The sequence below is a fragment of the Denticeps clupeoides genome, chromosome 1 (genome assembly GCF_900700375.1).
Source record: "Denticeps clupeoides chromosome 1, fDenClu1.1, whole genome shotgun sequence".
Taxonomy (NCBI): Eukaryota; Metazoa; Chordata; class Actinopteri; order Clupeiformes; family Denticipitidae; genus Denticeps; species Denticeps clupeoides.
Window position 1 is genome coordinate 34098198 of NC_041707.1, and position 23287 is coordinate 34121484.

General features: G+C 43.8%; 3 protein-coding genes across 5 annotated transcripts; 2 read left to right on the forward strand and 1 right to left on the reverse strand.

Moving 5' to 3' along the window:
- Window positions 1–979: 979 nt before the first annotated feature.
- LOC114786432 (macrophage mannose receptor 1-like) lies at window positions 980–3221 on the reverse strand. Its single transcript, XM_028973557.1, has 6 exons — window positions 3165–3221; window positions 2933–2972; window positions 2196–2558; window positions 1761–2078; window positions 1584–1672; window positions 980–1480 (listed from the first exon to the last, which is right to left on the reverse strand). The coding sequence occupies exons 2-6, from the start codon at window positions 2955–2957 to the stop codon at window positions 1400–1402; spliced, it is 876 nt and encodes a 291-aa protein (XP_028829390.1). The 5' UTR covers window positions 2958–2972; window positions 3165–3221; the 3' UTR covers window positions 980–1399.
- Window positions 3222–4569: 1348 nt separating this feature from the next.
- On the forward strand, window positions 4570–14708 carry man2b2 (mannosidase, alpha, class 2B, member 2). 3 transcript variants are annotated; one of them, XM_028973283.1, is made up of 20 exons: window positions 4570–4751; window positions 4827–4973; window positions 5059–5164; window positions 6803–6975; window positions 7583–7698; window positions 7809–8001; window positions 8101–8299; window positions 8380–8570; window positions 8642–8801; window positions 8968–9104; window positions 9224–9501; window positions 10083–10274; window positions 10721–10964; window positions 11052–11162; window positions 11609–11801; window positions 12793–12936; window positions 13015–13124; window positions 13317–13437; window positions 13542–13670; window positions 14020–14708. In XM_028973283.1, the coding sequence occupies exons 1-19, from the start codon at window positions 4614–4616 to the stop codon at window positions 13631–13633; spliced, it is 3045 nt and encodes a 1014-aa protein (XP_028829116.1). In that variant the 5' UTR covers window positions 4570–4613; the 3' UTR covers window positions 13634–13670; window positions 14020–14708. The 3 variants fall into 3 exon arrangements, with proteins under 3 accessions (XP_028829116.1, XP_028829107.1, XP_028829124.1); XM_028973274.1 differs by lacking the exon at window positions 14020–14708 and having other exon boundaries at window positions 13542–13998; XM_028973291.1 differs by lacking the exon at window positions 14020–14708 and having other exon boundaries at window positions 7824–8001; window positions 13542–13996.
- Window positions 14709–15442: 734 nt separating this feature from the next.
- LOC114786454 (CTD nuclear envelope phosphatase 1A-like) lies at window positions 15443–22852 on the forward strand. The gene is made up of 8 exons (XM_028973594.1): window positions 15443–16114; window positions 18370–18436; window positions 18939–19057; window positions 19629–19700; window positions 19936–20052; window positions 20281–20392; window positions 20836–20920; window positions 21656–22852. Exons 1-8 carry the CDS (start codon window positions 16010–16012, stop codon window positions 21714–21716), a joined length of 738 nt encoding a protein of 245 aa, XP_028829427.1. The 5' UTR covers window positions 15443–16009; the 3' UTR covers window positions 21717–22852.
- The last annotated feature ends 435 nt before the right edge of the window (window positions 22853–23287 follow it).

Sequence of the window (23287 nt, forward strand, 5' to 3'; positions counted from 1 at the left end):
TGAGCGTCACCTGCTTTATCTGGTTCTCCACTTCTCCAGTTGGTGAAGGAGGAGTCGCTCGGGTCAAACCAAGTCTTCACTCTGTAGGGGCCTACCCATGCATCTGTTCGACTCTCATTCGCACTCAAATTTCTTATTCTGGTGAGATCAGTGTGATTATTTCTTCAAATTATTAATTTTTTATATATGATTGTGGCCATTGTGGTTGCATGGTGCCGCTGAGGTTAGCAATGTAGCCTCACACCTCCAAGGTTGTGTGTTCAAATCCCAGCTCAGACCTTGTGTGGGCAGAGCGTGGATTTCCTCTGTGTTCTCTGGTTTCCTCCATCCATCCAAAAGCATGAGAGAATGAGGACTAAGCGGTTACGAATAATGAGTATGAGTCAATGAGAATTATCATTAAAACTCTTACATGCTGGAAGTAGACAATCTAGCCCTTTGGTGTTACATTAACTACTCTTTCACTGTATCCTGGCACTGGCATCTTGAAAAACATCCATTGCTGGAAACTAGTGGCTATTCAGTACATTGAGGTTGTCTGTTTTATTGCCACGTAGAATTGCTGCACTCAGCCCTCCCAACCAACTGAATCAACCTCATATCTTAACACGCTCAGGAACAGGGTCAACCTGGACACATCACATTTACATTTACGGCATTTGGCAGACGCCCTTATCCAGAGCGACTTACAACGTGCTTTCAAGTTACCATCGATGAGGAGATCAATTCCGGTTCACTAGGACCCCCAACTATGAATACAATCTTTTTATTCACTCTGTTGTAGATTCTGTACACATCAGTCCACTTGACCTTCATCCATCACGTCCACACAGATGTTTAGTTCTTGTTGCATAGTGTGTGGAGATCTTTTAACTATCACTATGAAACACAGCTCTTCAACATTTTATGTGATTTTACCTCTCCAAGCAATGGTAATGTCAGACCCTGAGTGATAAAAACATGGATTAAGTGGTTATTGAAAAGGAGTTTCCCAAGTTACTCATACATTCCGGTCATAAAAACATGATTTATTTTGTTGTTTAGAGGAATTATGAACATAGAATCATTCCCATGAGAATATAAACACAATGCAATATTATAACTTGTTGTTTACATTTATTTTACAGCATTGATCAGACGCCCTTATCCAGAGCGACTTACAATCAGTAGTTACAGGGACAGTCTCCCTGGAGCAATTTAGGGTTAAGTGTCTTGCTCAGGGACACAATGGTAGTAAGTGGGATTGAACCTGGTTCTTCTGGTTCATAGGCGAGTGTGTTACCCACTAGGCTACTACCACCCTGGTAGTAGTTTACAACAACCAACACAATGTTGCACTTGATAAAAACTTGTGTTATGATGTGCTGAGCTCCCCACATCCCAATACTCAGACAGAAATCTAGTTCTGTGTTCTTTGTACATTTTTTAGCTGCAGTTTAATGTTGCCGGGCAGTCCATGTTTAACAAACTCTTCATAAAGCTGAAAAGACCAATAAAAAATATATATTGTTATGTTAACACCACAGAATGCTGTTGAAAGTTGCTTTCTATGGGTATGAAAATTGGTCTTTGTATGCTCTTACCTGATTTACAACAGTTTGTTCAATTTCAGACCATGTTAGGTCTGTGCTGGAGGTGAATTTTACTTGCAGCCCAACATACATTAAAGAATCTACAGAAGGAAACATTCTACATAAATGAGAGGAGACACACAACACACATCCATTATATCCATTGTAAAAAATAAATAAATGAATTACCATAGCAGATGAACGGCAGGCTGCTGCCGCAGTTTTCTTCAGCCCATTGGCCAGAGTTCGTGAAAGACGCAGCAGTACAGCCTGCGTTGTCCGGCTGTCCGCTTTTCCAGTTGGTGAAGGTGGAGTTGCTCTGGTCCGACCAAGTCCTCGTTCTGTACAGGCCAATCCACATGAAGGAATTTTGTCTTAATGCGCTGACTTTGGCGTTCTCAGCAGAACTTCTGATGCTGACGAGGTCAGTGTAGGTACTTCTGCAATACGTCTGTGCGTCTGTCCAGGACTTAACCTCACCGACATAAATATACTGGTTATTATTTGCTGGAACAAAACCAGATTGATGTTAGATTTGCATCCATGTTACTTTTTTTATTTATGAATTAGATTCAGGATGATGATTAACAAATTTTTCCTGATGAAATAATTGTCTTTGCTCACCATTGTAACAGACAAATGGATATTGATAATTGCAGTACTGGTTAATCCACTGAACGTACATAATTGTACAATCATAATAATTTGTTGGATAACCAGGGTACCAGTTTCGGTACTCTGTTTCTCCACTGCCGTAGAAACTGCTGCCTTTCAGGGACCAGGTCCACACATCATACAGTCCGATCCAAGCCAAACCGCTGTAAGTGCCGATAACGATGCTGTTGATGTTGTTTGTCTCTGCTGTGTTCTCAATGGTGGCCAGATCAGTGAAATTTGCTCTACAGTACAGCTGGGATTCTGTCCAGGTCATGGCTTCACTTAAAAAGTGGAACTCTTTGGCGGCACAAGCGGAAAAGAAACAGAGACCTAAAGAGTAGACAAGGGGGACACAAAGTTGATGTTGTGGGTCGTAAAAATTTATATTGATGACTTGTTCTGTGGGGTGGAACAGACTTTTGGTCATGTCCTTGCAAAACAGGACTGGAAAATATGCCGCCTACTACATGTGCAAAGTGCAGGAATTTGGTGTACAGAATGCACACACTTGTCATGTCAAGGGAAGTGAGTTGTTGAAGGTACCAGCAGGACTATTCTAAAAATGTTGTCCGAATATTGCAGTTTCAGTTATTAAATATGCTGTTTGCGACACAAGTTATGATAGTGTTTCTTTTCTGAAGATAAGATTGTTTTGTCATGGCTGTGTGGAAAGCATGTGTTATGCTTATGTATGTTGAACTCACCTGAAAGCAGCAGCAGGAGGAGCATGATTGAAAAATGAACCTAACAAAAGAGCATTTCACATTTATGCAAGAAATTAGAAAAGCTGATTCTAATGGTATTGCCATGCAGTCGCTGTTCTATGTTCTTCTGTTGTAAAATAACCTGATGGAGTGGAGGGGAATATTTCCCTTCCTCCATTTGTACAGAAATTTCTTGTAAACTAATAGAGACGTTAGAAAACCTGTAACCTACCTCTCGGTCCACTCGGGATTGCAGTTCTCCGAGGCTCTGTGCCCCAGGGGAGGAATGAGGAAGTTCTGACTGGTTCTGAGCACACATTTGCATTTTTATTGATATGTAATTTAAGAGGAGCATGGGAGGAGCATGATGATTGACTCCCATTTTAAACTCTGGTAACCAAGCCTGTGGTGGTGGCTAGTCAACCATTTTATAACTCAGAAGGCTATTGGAGTGACCTGGTTCAATAATTGACAATAGTCTAGTTCAGAGGTTCTCGAGATAACATTGGTTGATTTATGCACCGCCCCCACCTTCTATAGAATTAAATAATGGCTGGGACAAGTTACTATTCTTTATAAATACTTGGATCTCAAACTCGACCTTCCTCTAGTGGTAGGCCAGAAAGATTTGATTCTGTTAAAATTCACAACTGCTGTGCATTTAAAGGCACTTATTATCCTTAATATCATGAATATTTATTATGTGTATGACTGCAGTGTTGACAGTGGATGACCACGGTTATACTGGATTACCGAGAACAAAATTATATTAATTGGATCCTACGTAAACTAGCTCAGTCGGACTATATTAAAGCTAAATACGGATATATATATCCGGCAGCCAAATATTTCCAGAGGTGGTATTCAGCATAAAAAACGTAGGAATACATTAGCAACATTTCTAGGACACTGTGCATGGGAAGAAGGTATATTGATAGTGCCTGATGAAGAACAGGAAGAAATCAGCCAAAAAACATGAAGCAGCCCTAGCTTGCTTAAACTTGCAAGCATGAGGAATCTGTGGCACAGATACACGGCAGACATTAGAATCACTATGATATCTTCTCAAATGAATGTTTAGAAATGTCTGAACCTCGGCTTTATAAAATACAGAGATTCCTATTTTGAAATCTAAAATGTTTTTGTTCTCGACAGCCCAGTAATTACCCTCGTTTGTTTGGAATTAGGCCCGCCTGGTGGGCTGGTGGTTAGCGACTTGACCTCACACCTCCAAGGTTGTGAGTTCGAATCTCGGCTTGTGCGTGCGAAGTTGGTGTTGGTGAGGGTTTTCCGGTTTCCACCCACCATCCAAACGCATGCAATATTGGTGGATTTAGCAAGATACAGATAACTATAAAATATATATATATATGAACAAAACTGGACAATGATTTGTTATTTGGAGAAAATCAAACTAGGACTATAAATGGAGTGTACACACTGTGTTTATATAAACTCTGTTTCTGTCCCGCTGCTGTAACCTTAATAAAAAGTACTGAGTACATAATGTCTCCTTATGAACAGTCACAGAGCCAAACTGAGACAGTTTCTCTGCACGTGTTGTGCATTTGAACGAGTTTGAATGTGCATTTCTAGCTTCGCGTTTCTGGGCCAGCCGGCGCTCCGTAGTTGGGCGAAGTTCGCGTCACGGCCGGTAAACAGAGCTGCTGCGTGAGATGCGATGTGGGGGCTCGCCTTTGCTCTGACGTTGGCGTCTTGCTCGCCCCTCTCCGGGAATTCCGGGAATGCGGGGGTCCCGGTCCACACGTTCGTCGTCCCGCACAGTCACATGGACGTGGGCTGGGTCTACACCGTCCAGGTACCGTGGCGCTAGTAAATTCACGCAGTGACCCTTCATTTCCTGCTTTTTTTATCATCATCTTCTTTTTTTCAGGAGAGCATGCATGCCTACGCCGCCAACGTCTACAGCACGGTGGTGGAGGAGCTGTCGCGGGCCAAACAGCGCAAGTTCATCGCCGTGGAGCAGGAGTTCTTCCGACTCTGGTGGGACTCGGTGGCCACGGATCAGCACAAGAAGCTGGTAAGAGAAGGAAAGACTGCGGGGGACGAGGGGGGGGGTCTGTCACCATCACCACCATCATCATCTTCATCTTCCTCCTCCTCAGGTGAGACAGCTGTTGCAAGAACGCCGCCTGGAGTTCGTCATTGGGGGTCAGGTGATGCACGATGAGGCTGTCACCGACGTAGACGACGCCATTCTGCAGCTCACAGGTCGTAAAACAGTAAAAGTCTTTTTCTGTACCGGCGTACATTCGCTGCCTACTGGACCGGGAAATGTCCAAAATGACTAGAAATGTCCTCGTTTTACACCTCTGTGAGTTCTGTGTTCCACAGACGTTGGCATTTTCTCTCACTCGTTATCAAGAAAAACATAAAGTGGTGGCCTAGTGGTTAAGGAAGCGGCCCTGAATCCCGATCTGCCGAGGTGCCACTGAGGTGCCACTGAGGTGCCACTGAGGTGCCACTGAGGTGCCACTGAGGTGCCACTGAGGTGCCACTGAGCAAAGCACCGTCCCCACGCACTGCTCCCCGGGCACCTGTCATGGCTGCCCACTGTTCACTCAGGGTGATGGGTTAAATGCAGAGGACATATTTCACTGTGTGCACCGTGTGCTGAGCTGCTGTGTATCACATGTGACAATCACTTCAATTCAAATTCAATTCAAAAAATATAAAACAGAAATCTCCACTTTCATACAGGTTGACTTTTCAGTGGACAGGACGCGACGTTTCAAAATAAGTCCCAATTTGATTTGCATTAATATAGCGTCTTTCAGCTTGGGGTCGAGCTGCGTGTGTAAATCCATGCACATCATGCACCTTCACACTTGTGATTGCCGTAGAATATGCAGTGAGGTTTGGGGTTTTATTTTGAAGAGTCGCGCCAAAAGCAGCAATTGAAAAACCAACGTGTGTGTGAGGACGCAGACATACATGACTTTGCGAAGGTGGAGATTTGTAGGCTTTTGTTTAATGATCGAGAGAAAATCCAGCAAAGTTCTGTGAATGTCGAATACTGAACATCTGCATACATGTTGAGAGCAACTTAATCAACAACAATTAGTCTTAAGCTCCAGTTTAATGCTGTCACCATAAAGGCTTCACTTATTATTAGAATTATTTTCATTGTTTTAGGGAGCTTTCACACCTACAGGGTTAAGTGCGCTTCAGTCGAACTCCACTTCGTTTCCCTACTTGATGCGTCTTGTTAAAAGAGTTCCGTATGAATTAATGCACGGCACCTCCTGTGTTGTCTTTTTATTAGTCAGGAGTTACTGCAATCTAGTACTATTTGGAACACTGTTCCAAATAGTTATCAGAAGGTTGCTGGTTCGAATCCCGATCCGCCAAGGTGCCACTGAGGTGCCACTGAGCAAAGCACCGTCCCCACACACTGCTCCCCGGGCGCCTGTCATGGCTGCCCACTCAGGGTGATGGGTTAAATGCAGAGGACAAATTTCACTCTTCACCGTGTGCTGTGCTGCTGTGTATCACATGTGACAATTACTTCACTTTATAAGATTTATAAGATAAGATTTAGTAGCCTGGTGGGTAAAACACCTGCCTATGAACCAGAAGATCCAGGTTCAAACCCCACTTACTACCACTGTGTCCCTGAGCAAGACACTTAACCCTGAGTGTCTCCAGGGGGGCTGTCCCTATAACTAGGCCCTCTGGATAAGGGCGTCTGATAAATGCTGTGAATGTAAATATTGTCAATATGAAAAAGGATTGACTACATAAAAATAAGACATTCCAACAAACGTAACATTTGGGTTCAATGATTTGGCTCACAGGCAATATAACGCTGGAATATCAGTAATAAATTTAAATAATTTTTTATTACAGAGGGGCATGGATTCCTATATGAGACGTTCGGCATCCGGCCTCGATTCTCTTGGCATGTGGACCCGTTCGGCGCGTCGGCCACCACGCCGGTTCTGTTCGCCCTGGCAGGGTTCCACGCTCATCTCATTTCACGTGTTGATTATGACCTAAAGAATGAGATGCAGAACAACAAGGTGAGGTCATCGGGGTTGCAGTCACCTCGCCTTGGTTCAGTGGAAGTTTTATGAAGCCTCGTCATGGAGAAAACGAAAGAGCCAAATTCAGTCTAAACCAGAAGATTACGGAAGTGTTGTTAGCATGGAGGACAGCAGTCGTGGACCTCAAGAACAACATTAATTAGCATAGATACATCCCATTATTTTGAACAATTGATTTCAGTCCATCACCAGATCACCAGTCCATCCCTCATTAGGCTGGCCACCAATATGGAGTTCCCACCCAGGTTCTTACTTCTCATGCGTACATGTATGAAATCTGACCCAAAAGTAGAACTATTTCTGTCTGTGCTTGTGAATCTGATTGACATCATCGAATGATTTATGCCTTTTTTTTTTTTTTTTTTTTATAATAATCCCACAACATTGTTTTTAATTAGGAATGAGCTACCCCAAACTAACCTTTGTGCACATGTTTACACATCCCAAGCTCCCCATACTCTTATCTTGGGTATTTTTCCCCAAAATAGTGGCACTTGTTGGGCCCTGTTTGGCCATCAAAGGCTTAAAATTGTACAATAGCATCAACTTGAAACTGTTTTTTTTTTTTCCCTTGTTCCTCTAGAGGCTCCAGTTTGTGTGGAGAGGATCATCGTCCTTGGGAGCAAAGCAAGAGATCTTTACCCACACCATGGACCAGTTCAGCTACTGCACCCCGTCCTACATTCCCTTCTCTAACAGGTGAAATATTTGACCCCGACCAGCAAAACATCAAAACTCGTCAAAATAATTAAACATTTTTGAAAATATTGTTTTCCATGAATCATTAGCCCAATGACCGTAATGTTGAGCATGTGTCTCATCAGGTCTGGGTTTTACTGGAACGGCGTGGCCTTGTTTCCTGATCCCCCTAAAGATGGCATCTATCCCAACATGAGCTTGCTGGTCACGCCGAAAACCCTCGAGGCTTACGCCCAGACCATGGTGGACAACATCAAACAAAGGGCCCAGTGGTTTCGAACGGGTCATGTCCTCTGGCCTTGGGTGAGCTGACAATACAGACCGTCTTTAATCAAACCGTTAATCAAAAGCAGTGGATTTGCTTGACGTGCAGTCGGTAGTGATAAATAAAATGTCTTCCAGGGCTGTGACAAGCAGTTCTACAACGCGTCAGTACAGTTCTCCAACATGGACGTCTTGCTGGACTACATTAACAGGCACAGCGACAAATTCGGAGTGACCGTGCAGTACGCCACCCTCGGCGATTATTTCCAGGCAGTCCACCAATCAAATTTCTCCTGGGAAGTGAGGCGAAACCGGGACTTCCTGCCTTACTCTACTGGCATGTTCCTCATTCTTGCTTCTTGGTGCTTAGTATTCTTGTTTTTTTGGTCTAGAATAAGCGTTTATTGTTTGTTTCAGAGCCATTCCAGGCCTGGACAGGATTCTATGCTTCTCGGAACGTTCTGAAGGGCGTGGCCAGGAAAGCCAGCTCCCTGCTTCATGCTGCAGAGACTCTCTTCGCTCGCTATCGTGTCGCTTACCCAGAAGGACCAGTCCACTCCGACTGGGCCTTACAAAAGCTTAGAGCGCTAAGCTGGGCCGTCTCAGAGGTGCCTAAAGAGATAATTGCATCGGAACATACAAGAGCACGACGTTGGTGCTGACTGTGGGGTTTTTTTAGGTCCAGCACCATGACGGCATCACCGGGACTGAGTCGCCGAAAGTGGCCGACATGTACATGCAACATCTAACGCAAGGCATGATGGGAGTGGAGGAGCTCCTGGCAGCTATCTTTCTTTTACCCCAGTCTCTCAGCATGACATTGAGTAAACCCCAGCCAGGTACTCATCATGGTTTTATGGAGATTTATTCCAGACGAGGCAAGGTTTAATACATGTTAGTAGCGCAGGTGCTGTACCAAGTTAGAGCAATTTACAAAACATGTAAGAGGATTAAATCATAGTGAATATCATTGAAATCATTGTTTTTTTTCTTAAATTTTTAAAGACACCTCCAGGAGCCTTGAACAGCATGTGATTATCTACAATCCTCTTGCCTGGAATATCACCACTTACGTCAATGTCACTGTTACCTTCGCCATGGCGACAGTATTTGATGAGGATGGACGGGTTGTCCCAGCGCAGGTAACTTGGCATAGAGCCAGACGTTTTGTTTTCTCACACAGAGCGGCTCCTCATCCCAGACTATGAAATCTACATGAATCATGTTCAGTTTTAAGGCTTTGTGTTCTCTGCTTCTTCAGATCCAGCCTTGTGTCAGTTCCACCACTGAGTACGACCTGTTCATCTTGGTCGAACTGGGAGGGCTTCAATTCAGGAAGTACATCATCAAGTTCTTACCACTTCCCTGCTGGGATGCGGACGAGTGCGGCTGGATGCACCAAGCGAGGATGCTGAAGTTCGAGAAGCGGAATGTCAGCCAGTGGAAGAGGACTGGCAGGAAGCTGCTGCCGGTTGTGAATGACTGTTACATTCTGCTGTTCGACCAGGAGACCAACCTGCTGCACAGCATCACCGACAGGTATGACTTATTACATCACGGGGCAGTGGTGGCCTAGCGGGAAAGGAAACAGATCCTTAATCGGAAGGTTGCCAATTCGAATCCGGAACAGTCAAGTTGCGGGGATACTGAGGTGCCCCTGAGGGAAGTACCATCCGCACACAGTACTGCTTCCCTTTCATGGCTGCCCACTGCTCCCTCTCTAAATGGCAAATAATCACGATTTCCATAAACCGGCAGATGCAAAACTGGAATTTAAATATCAATACCAGTTCTAATTGATAGCGAAATTGATACTAAATTTTATTATTGATTAATTTTATTTTTAACTGCATTAGTTTAAAGACTCCTTGTAACACTTTTTGACTCATTAGTGTTGAAATGTAGATTCATTGCTTTTTAAGAGTCTCCTTAAAACATATTAACTAGACAAGTTACGTTGTAAGTCGCTCTGGATAAGGGCGTCTGCCAAATGCCGTAAATGTAAGTATAAATAAATAAATTGAATATATGATTTTTTTTTTTTTAAATAGCTCACTTTCATTCTCATGTTTGAAGTCCGGTTTGCCTTTATCCAGATCTGTGTGGTTCATTATTCTCAGGAACAGCAACAGGAAGGTCAGCATGAGGCAGGATTTCTGGGAGTACGAGTCCAATGGAGACGTAAAGAAGGGCCCAATCTCTGACAACTACATCTTCAGTACCAGCCACTCCGCTGTGCCTGCGTATAAAGCTGTCTCCATGGAGATCATCACGGGAAAGATAATCACTGAGATTCGGCAGTACTTCTACCGGTGCGACACACGTCTTATCAGTTTATTAATTTTTTTTGTTTTTCCTCCTGACTAGACTACAAAAATAAATTTACAGAACGTTGTGCCATGTCTTTGTTTACTTATTATGGCTGATAGCTCATGAAATTCTTATCTAAAGTAACTTACATTGTCTGTCAGGACTTGGCTTGGACTTGAAGGGCTGACCTTGAATTAAATGAAAAAGTAAATGTGTATCTGAAGGTGTTTCTCAAACATGTACACATACACATGTAGTTATAATGTCCCTGAAGCAGTCTGTATCGTCCTATTTATTTGAGAGTGGTCCCTAGTGATTATTTATAAAATGACCAAAATTCATCCAACTGAAGGAGCATCCTGGACCACACAGCATGTCTACATGAAGTGTATTTAAAAAAAAAAAAAAAAAAAAACAACGTCTAAATGGCTTTTTTTTTTATCTCTAGGCAAGAGTCTGATGAGGACTACACCTACTCCGTGGTGACCAGGGTGCCAGAGAGTTTCAAGGACCGGCTGCTCTGCCGTCGGCTGGAGCAGAGTTACACGGTGGGTCCCCTGGAACTGAACCGAGAGGCTGTATTCAGGACCAACACCAACCTGAAGAACAACCGGACAATCTTTACAGACAACAATGGCTACCAGATGTTGAGGAGAACGTTCAGGACCTTCAACAACAATTCCATTGCCAGAGTAAGCAGACTTTTTAGTCCGAGCATATCATAGATGGGGATAGTATGGTCAAGAATGAAGAAAGTCACATAACTGCTCTTTTGGTAGAATTTTTACCCAATGGTGCGTGCTGCTTACATCGAGGATGACTGTAGTAGGCTGGTCGTTCTCAGCGAGAGAGCCCACGGAGTGTCCAGTCAGCAGCACGGCCAGGTGGAAGTAAGTTGTGCGCAGTAACACTCAAAAGTACGTACATGCATGCATTCTGATATAAATATCAGTAAACAAAACAGGCAGTGCTTAGTATGAGAATTAGTAGAGAAAACGTCAATTTCTGAAAATGAAATGCGGAGAGTGAATCCTAAACAGAAAATTTTCTTGTTTGTCTCTGTCTACAGGTTTGGTACGGTTATTGTCAGTTGACTACAGCAGAGATAGTGTTATTGTACAATGTGTATAAAGGGAAATGGGTGAAAGGGAGGAGATGGGCATTGTATAACACTTGGTCATGTGACTTATTGACAGGAGGGGGTAAAAATCCTCCGGAATGAGGAAGGATCAGTTAAAAAAAATAAAATATATATATATATATATATTGTTTGTTTGTACATGAACTCTCAGAAGTCCTGTGAGAGTTTTGCTCCATCCCTACCTCTCTCACTCAGGTGATGCTGCATAGACGTCTGTGGAACAACCAGGGATGGAACCTTGGGTACAACCTCACCCTCAACGACACGTCTGTGGTGCGGCCCATCCTGTGGACCATCCTGGGGTCTTCGTCTGCAATTGGCTCTCTCTACCAGAGGGAGGCGCTGGAGTTGCAGCACAGGCCTGTGGTCATGCCCATCGACAAGCCACGTGAGAAATATTTTTGTGACCCCTCCCACCATAAACAAACCCACAATGGTCACTGAAATCACTTGAAACCAACACATTTATTGTCATTATATTATCAAAAATAATTATTGTCATTTTTGTCCAGGCCAGTGTCATAATTCTGTTGAACCACAATCTGATCGTGTCTGTCTGTCTAATTTTCCTTTGTTAATTTTCAGTAAATTGTTATGTATTATTCATTTGGTCAGTTTTATGGAGATTTCAGTCATCATTGTGATGTTTTCTTTCTGTAAAGGAAGGATACCAACTATTTTGTCCATGTGTGTATATTCATTCATCTGAGGCTGCTATTCAAAATGAATTCAGTTCACTAATTACAGACTCCACCCTCATTTGTGGGAGTGCTGATTCAGTGACAAGTTTATTAAAGCCCCTTGGTTGCTACCACTGCTGCTATTTAGCTCAGTGAATTCTGTGGTCACCACTGCAGGATTGAGCAACACACTGAACCTGTAATTCTTGAATGGAAGCCAAACACCTTGAACTGATGGGATCAAGCCAAATATGCATGAATGTAAATAAGGTTACAGTCAAATAAATGGCACCTAATAGAGAAGAGGGACGAAAGGGGTGGGTTGAGGTGGAGAGACATCTTTACTAGGGTGGCAGTTGCCTACTGGATAGCACAATCACCTATGAAGCATAAGTCCCAGGTTCAAATCCCACTTACTACCACTGACACTGAGTGTCTCCAGGGGGACTGTCCCTGTAACTACTGCATAAGGGTGTCTGATAAATGCCGTAAAAATGTAAATGTTCTAGTTCTGTCTGAAAGAAACCGAATGCAAATCAGGTGCTTTCCCATCCGTTTCCTTGAGAAAAGGAAAGTAAATTCCAAGGTATGAAGGTGTCAGAGAGAAGGAATGAAAGAACGTAAAACATGTTATTATCTGGCAGGAAATGACTACATTTTATGGTGGCCATTATTAAGCCCAATGTACTGTGATTTTAGAGAAACCGTGGAGAAAAGAGCCATGGAACGGTTCCACAATGCAGCCTGTGGTTTTACCCGCGAACCTCCACATGCAGACCCTCAGTGTCCCCGGCTGGAGCTACAGCTCCAACCACTCTGTGAACAGGCAGAACCTGGACCTGGGTGAGATCCAGTTCTCAGAAGGGCCATGATAGTAAATGAATATGAGGGATCATATTATGTGTCTGTGTCTGTGTGTAGGTAAGCAGGGGTCGGCACCAGATTTGGACCGAATACTGCTGAGGATCACACATCTGTATGAAACTGGGGAAGACCCGGTTCTGTCGGTGCCCACCACCATCAACCTGCGGGTAAGAATTTCACTGTCAGCATTGAGTGTCATAAGTGCCAGCAGTGTGAGTCGGTTTAAAAGAACACATCTAGGGTCTGTTTCCCATTTATGAATTAAACCTAGTCACTGAGGTCTTTTGGTCTAGGAATTGGCTGAAAATTCCTCTGGATAATCTTAACATATTATTTGCACCAATTCCCTTTTTAAACAGGACGTCCTGCAAGGCATGGGTGAAGTAAAGGAAGTGAGGGAGCGATCCCTCACTGGAACCTGGGATATCTCTGATCTCCAGAGGTGGAAGTGGCAGACCAAAGAGGACCTTGATAAAAAGGGTACCTCAATATGGATAATATTACAGAAACCAGTCTTACTGGTTACAGGTTTTATTAGGGGACCTATACAAAAAAAAGTTTCTTTATTGTCTTTTCCATCATAGGTGATGCTACATCTTTTGATATCGTCACCAAGGACTTCAATATCACCATATCACCCAAAGAGATCAGGACATTTTTCGTCTACTTCAAATAGACAAAAGTGACTTTGTGTCTTCTAAGAAGATTGTTAGGTCTGTTGATTGCACTTTAAAATATTCACCCTTTCAAAAACGGGCCCATGTTGTTGAATATAATGATCAAGTATTTGCCAGTTGCACTTTTTGTATTGAATAATGACCATACATTTTTATTAAATCAAATAAAGGAATTATTAAGCAATTTGACAGAATCGTCTGACTTGGGTTGAAATGTGCTTCCAAAATGACTGACAACACAAATAATAACTCTTTGAACGTTTCTTGTTTATGTAGTTGTAGTTGGCGATGTGGCCATGGTTTCCAAATCCCAGCTCTGGCTTTGTGTTTGCATAGATTTCAACAAGGAGTATAAATGAAATCATTTCATTTTTCTTTCATTTAGCGTCAGTCAACAGATGGAGAGAAACCAAGTTGCAGGTTTAGAGTGACATCTACTGGTGACATCCAGAGGAAAAAAATCCTGGCAGCATGGCATGTGTGTTCAGCCTGCAATGCGCTGGTAACAAGTCGTCCCACTGCTCTGCACAGTTCTTCAGTGTTCCACACACATGCTATCCTGACAGTGGCCTAAAATAAGTAGCATGTCCACTCAGCAGCTGGCTGCAGAGGAAGCGCTGAACAACGATGGCGAACAGCAGCAGCTGGCCCCACAGTCCCGAACCCTGCAGCTACGCACAACTGCGGTGTGAAGGTGTGAAGTGAGCGTAGCCGTCTCCCAAATTTGGGCCTAGTTCCCAGTAAGCTGACATGTTTGAGGGGGATTTCACACCAGATGGTGCCGTGCTTCAGTAGACTTTGGTCTGCTGGCCTGGTTTTACCTCCTCGCCGCAGGTGGCCTGCTGTTTTTGGTGTGTAAGCTGCTGGCAGGATAAAGAGCGCAGCGCATTTGTTGGTCACATGAAAACTCGAATCCGGCCCCACACTCATTATTAAGACATGCGATGTCTTGCGATAAATGTCTGTTTGGTAAATAGCAGAAGGCTGAACTTGAACTTGAATGAACTTTCCATTCTCCCTTGAGATCCTTTTATATTATCATTATTATCTAAGCAATGGGCCGTCAGAAAAACTGTTATTCTATGATGTACACAATTAAATCTTTTGTTTGCATTGAATGGATATGACTTTGTTTCTAATGATTTTTGTTCATTTAAATATATTTTACCTATTGTATTCAGACATGATTCCTAACATTCCCATTAATTAGTTTCCCCTCCTCGCAATTGATTAGACTCTGTTTATACATTGTTTTCTTGACATTTTCTACACTGGGCACATTTACCATTGTAACTCGTTGCGCCGTCCTCTATAATGGCATAATTTACATTTTGTTAGGATGATTAATATAGATTTATATATGGTGTATTCTTAATTTAACACTTCTTAGAAATTAAGGGATGTGAGGTCCGGGTGGTAGTGGCCTAGTGGGTAGGTTCAAACCCCACTTACTACCATTGTGTCCCTGAGCAAGACACTTAACCCTAAGTTGCTCCAGGGGGGGACTGTCCCTGTAACTACTGATTGTAAATCGCTCTGGATAAGGGCGTAAATGTAAATGCTCTAAATGTAAATGTCCGATTCTTTTTAGCGATTCGGATCATTTGTGCCATATTACTTGAAACCAAAAACAACGAGAGGCCTGACCTTAGATAAACTTGACGAATAAAAAAGAATCTGAGTGTTCCATCTTCCTCATGCTGCATTATTAAAAAAGGAAAAAAAAATACGACAATGAGCAATTCGCCGGAATGAACCGGTTCCGTCGGTTCACCAAAACGATTCATTCAGAAAGAGCGACTCGCCGCTGGTGTCCACGGAAGTGACGGAAAGGAGGCGATGGCGGCTCGCAGTTCGATTCCGGATTTGCGCTGAAACTACCGGAGCTTCCCCCCCCCATGGAAACCGTCTGACTTTTCGCGCGCCCCGGCCCGACTTTCGCGCACCGGCTCCGGCGGGGGTGGACCAGGAAGCCGCGTCAGCTCGCCTTGCCCGCCGGCTCTTCTTTACGCGGCGTGTGCGGAGCTGGCGGTCGGTCGCGCGGCTAAGAAAGTGACTGGGTGGCTCTGGGCTTTAGCTAGCTGCCAGCTAGCGCCTGACGCGAAGTCAAATTTCGCGTCTTTTTGTCCCCCCTTCTTTTTTTTTTTTTTTTTAATTGTCGGATTACGTGGACCGTGTTCACTTTTTTTTTACGTTTTAATCAAGGCGACCGGCGTCGTCTCGGCTCCCCGACACGACCGTTTCGGACCTACGGCGGAGGGAATCCGTCCACCACCACCCCCTCCGCGCCCGCCGGTGCAAAAGTTCAAGTGAAGGTGTGGAGCTCCGTGGAGCCGAGGCAGCGCCGGGCCGAGACGCTGGAGCGGGCGGCCACCATGCTGAAGACCCGCCAGTGTCTGCTCGGGGTCCGCACGTTCCTCGGCGTGGCGGCGCGGCTCTGGGGCTTCATCATGTTCGTCCTCAGGAAGCACCTGCGCACCGTAAGCGGCCGGTTCCGCTGCCGCCTTTCTGCCCGAGAGGGTGAAAAAGATGTCGATTTTCGGGGCTTCAGGGAGCGGTCGTGTAAGGTCGTGACCTTTGCGCCCGAGTTATGTGAGGAGTTGTAAAAAGTCATCTGGAAAGTTGGTGAACTGGGTGCTGCTGTTCATTTCTCTCTCGTTAAAACTACCAGTGTCATCTGATCGCCGTTTTAAATGAAAACGTGTGTCGTTAGTTAAAAAAAAAGAAAGTGGTGACCTTTAAATTTAATTAGATCTTTTACTTTGACAGAGGGAGAGAGGGGCTGGGTCAAATCCTGGTTGCTGTTTTGTTTACAGCGAGGCTTTGCTGTTGCAATACTTTCTCAAGCATTCGCCGAAATTCCCTGGTCTGATGTGCGACAAAAACAAAAAAAACCCAATCTGGCCCAAGATCTTTCTGAAGAACAGTTTCACATCCTGCTCGAGCTCCATCCAGCAGACGTGCGAGGTGTCGGGTCACCTCTGCGGCTCCATGTTGACCTGGACTGCGTGTGACGTTGCTGTGGACCTGCGGCGGCTGATTCGTTCTCGCAGATAATTTAAAAAAAAATAAAAAATTAATAATAATAACAACAAATCTGCTGTCTGGCTATTTTACAGTATGCTTCTCTTTTCGGTGTAAACATTGAACTTGCTTGACCTTTGACCTAGAGTGCACAACCGCGTCGTTCCTTGCGTTTTCCGTTGATCGCAGTAGGCAACTGTCCAATGTTGGCCCAGGTTGATCTGAGCCTGCGTTGCTGCATGTTTTTTCACTGCCGGTACGTCCAGGGCCAACGCTATAGATCAACAAATAATGTTCTGTGTCATTTGTTCGGTGTCCTCGCTCCTGCTACATTTCATATCAAATTCCCATAATACATTTTAGCAAATGTAACACTTAGTGCCTAGAAAGTCTTTTAATCGGACTTAAAAAACCTCCCATAATGTGAGAATTCCTCGAAGTACACTATTGTAAGCCCCGCCCCCTTCCCAGTCTTCAGTCCCGTACATCTTGTCGCGTGTAGGGGTTCATAACAGATTATAATTTCAGAGCCTCTTCACGCGTATGCCTAATCCCGTTGCGTAACGGTAATTATTTGAAAGGTGACCACTGGGAGCAGGAAATGGGCGTGCGGGCCGGCGGGTGGACACCGAACATCTGATACGCTGGCCCAACAGGTGGATGTGCTGCCAACTTGTGTGTGTGTGAGAGAGAGAGAGAGAGAGAGAGAGAGTATGATGTGTGTGTATGTACAGTACAACGGTGGCCCCCTGAAGGACTGGAACAAAGTCACCCTGCGACGACTTTTCCTTTTCCGCTTGGACCGACTTGTCCCGGTGACACTTGTGGACAGCTGGGACGACTGAAAATAGCTTCGCAAAAACGAGCGAGAGGCGAGCAAGAGAGAGAGGGGGGGGGTTCCTAGTGGTGGCGGTTTTTGCCGAGATCCCAAGACAGCAATGCCAGCAGGCTTGTAGGGCCTGGCCGTATTCCGAGATTATTACCCAATAGCACAATTAGTCTGATTAATTATAGAAGATGACAGATACTCATAATGAATACAGGCCTACCGGGCGGCTTTATTGATAAATTATGGATTGAGTGACAGGTGTAGTGATCAGTTACGCTGGCCTGTGTCGTCACGGAACAAATATAGGAATTGTCTGTTAGTGATGAAAGGGAAGTTAACATGCATTTTCTTTTAAACATATTTCATATATAAGGTATGTGTGTGAAATGTGTATATAAAGAGTATTGTATAGTCTTGAGGGTCATCGCACAAAAGTCGACTGGTTCTATTTTAAGTCATTCTATTTTGGTCTCCCAGCTGTTATTTCTGTTGTTGAACACCTTCCTGAAGTTTTTCTCTCCAGTCCTTCCATAATTATACCTCATAATGACCGTGGCTCGTGGTCCTTTAAAGGTCCCTCTGCGAGATTATTTAACATTAATACGAATTCCCCTAGACTGTCTATGGTCCATTGTGCATTGCCATTCAGAGAGCAGCAGCTTTTTTTTTCCCCCTTATGACATCATAAGGGGAAAAGTTACCTCCCATTTTTCATGCTTTGCCCACCCAGAATAAGGGGATCACTAAATCCGATATAAAAGCAAAAAAAATAAATTAATGTCAGGGGATCTTTAAAACCAGGTTTAAATGAACTAGTGTTTGATGTTGCACTATCGCATTGTTATTTGACGTCGATCCTTCTCTTCTTCCTTCCTCTGTCAGATCATCCAGTATCAGACGGTGCGTTACGACATATTGCCCCTGTCGTCTATCTCCAGAAACAGACTCAGTGAGTATCTCGCTCCTTCGCTCACATGCATGTGTCTTACACGCCAGCGTGAACGTTGCACGTGTTTAATTTTGCCCCCACTCATCCGATTCTGACCCACTCCTACCGACACAACGTCCCACTAGCACCTCAGTGTCGCTGCTGGTCAGCAGCAGCGGTCCTTTTGTCAGAACCTTTGGTGTGCATAATGTAAGGCATTATTGCAAATGTAAGGCAGCTGTTTCTAATGAAGGGGAGACTCATCAGGAGACTCCTCTGGTCTCGCTAACGTCCAAAGCGGGGTGAGCTGAGCGGCCCAGATGAAGGCGAAACCGGGTCCATGTTCCAGCCGATGGAGGACTGAATGGGCCATTGTTGTCCAGTGAGCGTTCACTGTTCCAGCAGAAACAAAGGCTACTTTGGTTTTTGTTGAGGCCTTAATGACTGTGGAGTGACTCCACATCATCAGCCCGCGTTGAAGAGAACGTCCGTGCTGAGTAGGCGCGTGTGTTGGCTCTTGCAGATGCTGTGAAGCGGAAAGTCTTGGTTCTGGATTTGGACGAGACGCTGATCCACTCGCATCACGACGGGGTTTTACGACCCACGGTGCGACCGGGCACTCCTCCAGATTTTATCCTCAAGGTGAGAGCCTGACCGCCCACTCACCGCTAAGCACAGAAGAGCATGTCATTTTCATACAAGTACCACTCCTGCCAGTTGTCACATCGGGGTGTGAAGTAGTTGTCTTTACCCCCGTTCCTTATTTGTCAATCTTGAATGTGGCTCAGCATAGAAAAAAGCCAACATTTATGTTTGTTCATTACTCTGATTACACATGAATCCCTCCTTCAGCGCGACTTTATTTCATATACTGTGGTTATTCAAAATTACAGGTTTACTTACACTTAAATGTTTTATTGTGTGTGTCAGAATGAGTCATACACACGTTGTATTCATATTTGTTTGATGACATATGGTAATAAATATGTCATGTATTATAAATGTTTAATTACTAAGTAACAAGAGTTTTATTAGTGAGGTGCTAACTGTGCACATTGTCTTTGTGAGGACCAACAAAATGTCTCCACTTTTTCTGCCGTGATGTGTTTATCGCCTTGCGAGGACATTTGGACACCATTAAGACACACATACAAACAAGGTGTAGCACACAAAGATGTGTCATGTGTTTTCTTCTTCTTCTTCTCTGTTGTAGGTGGTCATTGACAAACACCCAGTCAGGTTCTTTGTACATAAAAGGCCACATGTAGACTTCTTCTTAGAAGTGGTGAGTGGAGCACTGCAACTGTACGCTGCGACCATGGTCAGGCACGCAAATTTCTGAAATTGCACAATATGTATGAGTGGATGGGTGGACTATATGACTGATCCAATGCTGATATAGTTTTGCAATATTTTACCCAGCCATACCGGCAATGATTAGTTGATGTGTTTTTATCCATATTTTAGAAACTTTTTTATGAGGTTTTCTGAGTGAAATGTTTGGTTTGTGTCTCTTCTAGGTAAGCCAGTGGTATGAGCTGGTGGTCTTCACAGCCAGCATGGAGATCTATGGGTCTGCTGTCGCAGACAAACTAGACAACAACAGAGGGATCCTGAAACGCAGATACTACAGACAGGTACGGGGAGGACTTTCACTTTCGCCTTTTACAGCTGTGTGTTCATTTCTGACTGTAGTGCTTGCAAATCTTTTCTATTGTTTGTCTATAAAATGACCAGTTACATTAAAGAACATGTACACTACCGAATGAGAACAAAATGATTTAAATGATTTTGTCTTAATATATGTTAATTAAAACTTGTCTTGTTGCTTTTATTCCCTCAACGCTTTACTCTTGCAACACCAGCACTGCACGCTGGATCTAGGTAGTTACGTAAAAGACCTGTCCGTCGTACACGCCGACCTGTCCAGTATAGTAATCTTGGACAACTCACCTGGGGCCTACCGAAGTCATCCAGGTAAAGCACACACACACACACACACAAGCTTGCGTTAATGTTTATCAGGCACCAGGGCCAACACTGAAAATATTTTTGACAGTGTCGTTAGTCGATAGCTCCTTGCGTAAAACAAGCTGTCACGATTTACCATTGACTTACAAACATGCCAGTATTTCCAGCCAAAAAACGCTACAAATGCAATTAAATGATGGATCACTTTATTCAACAAAAAGCAGTAAAACAATTATACAGATTTTCAGTCCGATCTAGTAGCAACAGACAAGTTATTGAAATACTTTGGTTATTTTCAGTAAACATAGAAACAATTTGCACGTTGTGTATTAATGTAAAGATTGTATACATGAAACAGGTTTAGTTGAAAAGTCTGTGTTAATTGTGTTGTTTTTTTTTATTATAATTTATTTATTCTCACCTTTTATCCCTTCCTTCCTCTCTGGCAGACAATGCAATACCAATTAAATCCTGGTTCAGTGACCCCAGTGACACAGCACTTCTGAACCTACTACCTATGCTGGATGCGTTAAGGTGAGGCTGGGTAAGAGGGTGGAGTTCATTGTTCCAAACACACGCCCGAAAGCGACGGCACGGTCATGGCACGGCCGCCCACGTTTCAGTTTCACCAGGCGCCACGATGAACGATCGTTTAATCGTTTCATGAACAGAGTGACCCTGTGATTTATCTTACACAATTTTTTAAAGCTGCGTAGTTAACCACACACACAGCAAAAAAAATTCAAAGTATAGTAATGTTTAATTTGGACCTTGCAGTACTAGTTCTGATTACTTTTTTTTTTACACTGAAGAATCGGAGCTATGAAATGATATGTGAAGTTATGTAGTAACATCATGTGGAATGTAACCGTCTGGCTTTCTGAGCTCCAGCAGGAATAAACACAGTACAAATGGAGTGTGCATTTTGATCTGAAAAAGGCTGGAATGCCTGTGTTTTATGTAAATTCACTCTGTCACAAGCACCGCGGTACATAAGGGGGGTCGTGTGGTATCAAGCTTCGTTAGCTAATGTGACTGTACGCTCCTAGAACTTATAATCAGGAAGGTCTGAAGGTCTGGGATGTACAAAGGTTAGAAATCAGCAGCATTTTCATTGATAAATATTGGAATCTTTGATGAGCCAAGTTGTCTGGATGGTTTTCCCAAGTTGCAATGCAAGTTTCATCTCTTATTATTTACTTCCTTATTAATAAAGTTTTAATGCTGAGCTTCCTGTGTGCTTTTTTTTTTTTCTTTTTTTTTGGACAGGTTCACTGCTGATGTCAGGTCGGTCCTCAGTCGAAACCTCCATCAGCACCGCCTTTGGTGATTGGCTGAGGGGGGGGTGTGTGGTTCCAGCCAGCCCCATCCTGCCCGGCTGCTGACTCATCCTCACTCTCACCCTTGCGCTGTAATGAACTGTCACCTCTCCGAAACCCCAGGAGCTCATTGGCGGGGGACCAGGAAGGGGTCAATGCTGAACACGCAGACAGAAGTTGTGCGAGTGGGGATTAGAACCTGGAAAACTTTTTTTCTTCTTCTTCTTCCGGTCTTTTTTTTTTTTTTTTTTTTAAATCTCTGTTTTTTGAAAATGGAGTCTAAGCCTTACAGTTGTCTGGATGCTGACTTTCGTACAAGGAGTATGTTTGTTTACATGTGTGGAAGTACGCTAGCTTTTTTTTTTTTTTTTTTTTTTAAATCAGACAACACTGAACAGCAGAATCGAGACAAAAATGTGCTTTAATTCCATTCACCCCGCCCCCTCAGCCTCGGCCCCAAATTCTGTCTCCTTTCTCCTGTCTCTGGATGTGAATTAAAACGTGAGCAGATGCCAGATGAGAAGACTGCCTGGGGTGGCTACTTGGATGACGTACTCTGGCGCAATTTCCCTTTCGTAGAGAAAGTACGTCACACAAACATGTGAAGTTGAAAATCTGAACGGCTGTATATGTGGATGTAATTGTGTAATGAGCTAATTTCCTTAGATTACGATCCATTGTTTCTGCAACACGGGGATGACAGAATTGCTCTGCTAAGGAAAGTGGACCGTGGACGTATCTGACGCCATGATTATCATTACTATTATTGTTGTTATTTTTATTGTTTTCAGCTCTTTGGTTCTTCTTCTCCTCTTCCTCCTCGAGGACGAACAGTGTTGACCTCAGAAAACCTTCCGGTGGGAAGACCTATGCTCTCTTCTCCCCACGGGGATCCATGATGACGTGACTTGAATTTATAACTTGCACTTCGTTGAGTGAACTGCTGACTGAGCATCCCCTGATCTCGCCCTATTTTTTTTTTTGTTTTTTTTATTACAGAAGAAAACCTTTTTCCCTCTGTACCTATCAGTATCATCCGGAAGCCATTTTGAAACCATATCGGTCCTGATGCTCAAGGCAGCTTCCTCAGGCTCAGTTCCTGGTTCTGTGCGTGATACTAATAATAAAAAAAAAAGTCAGTATCAAATACAGCCTTTGGTTCAATCAATACTTACAGAAAATTCAGAGCTACTGCCACTGAAATTCTGGCTGGTTTTCCTTTAAAAGTACGAAGCTGCCATGTCCTGGTGCTGAGGACTATAATGCATGTATGGCCGGGGGGGACTAGGCCCTGAGGACTAGATACTAAAGTATGGTATTATGGGGTAGCTCTGTGGTCCATGCTTGTGTGCGCTCTGCCACCTGGTGGAGAGATTCATGTAGACATGAGCGGAACTTGAATACAACATAAGGTGCGTCATTTTGTAATGTCGTGATAGTTCCTTATTCCAAAATGGATTAAATTCATTTTTCCCCTCAATTCTACACACAAGACCCCAAAATGACAACGTAAGTGTTCAGTCTTTGCTCAATACTTTGTCAGTATCAATAGGATTCAAGTCTGGGCTCTAGCTGGGCCACT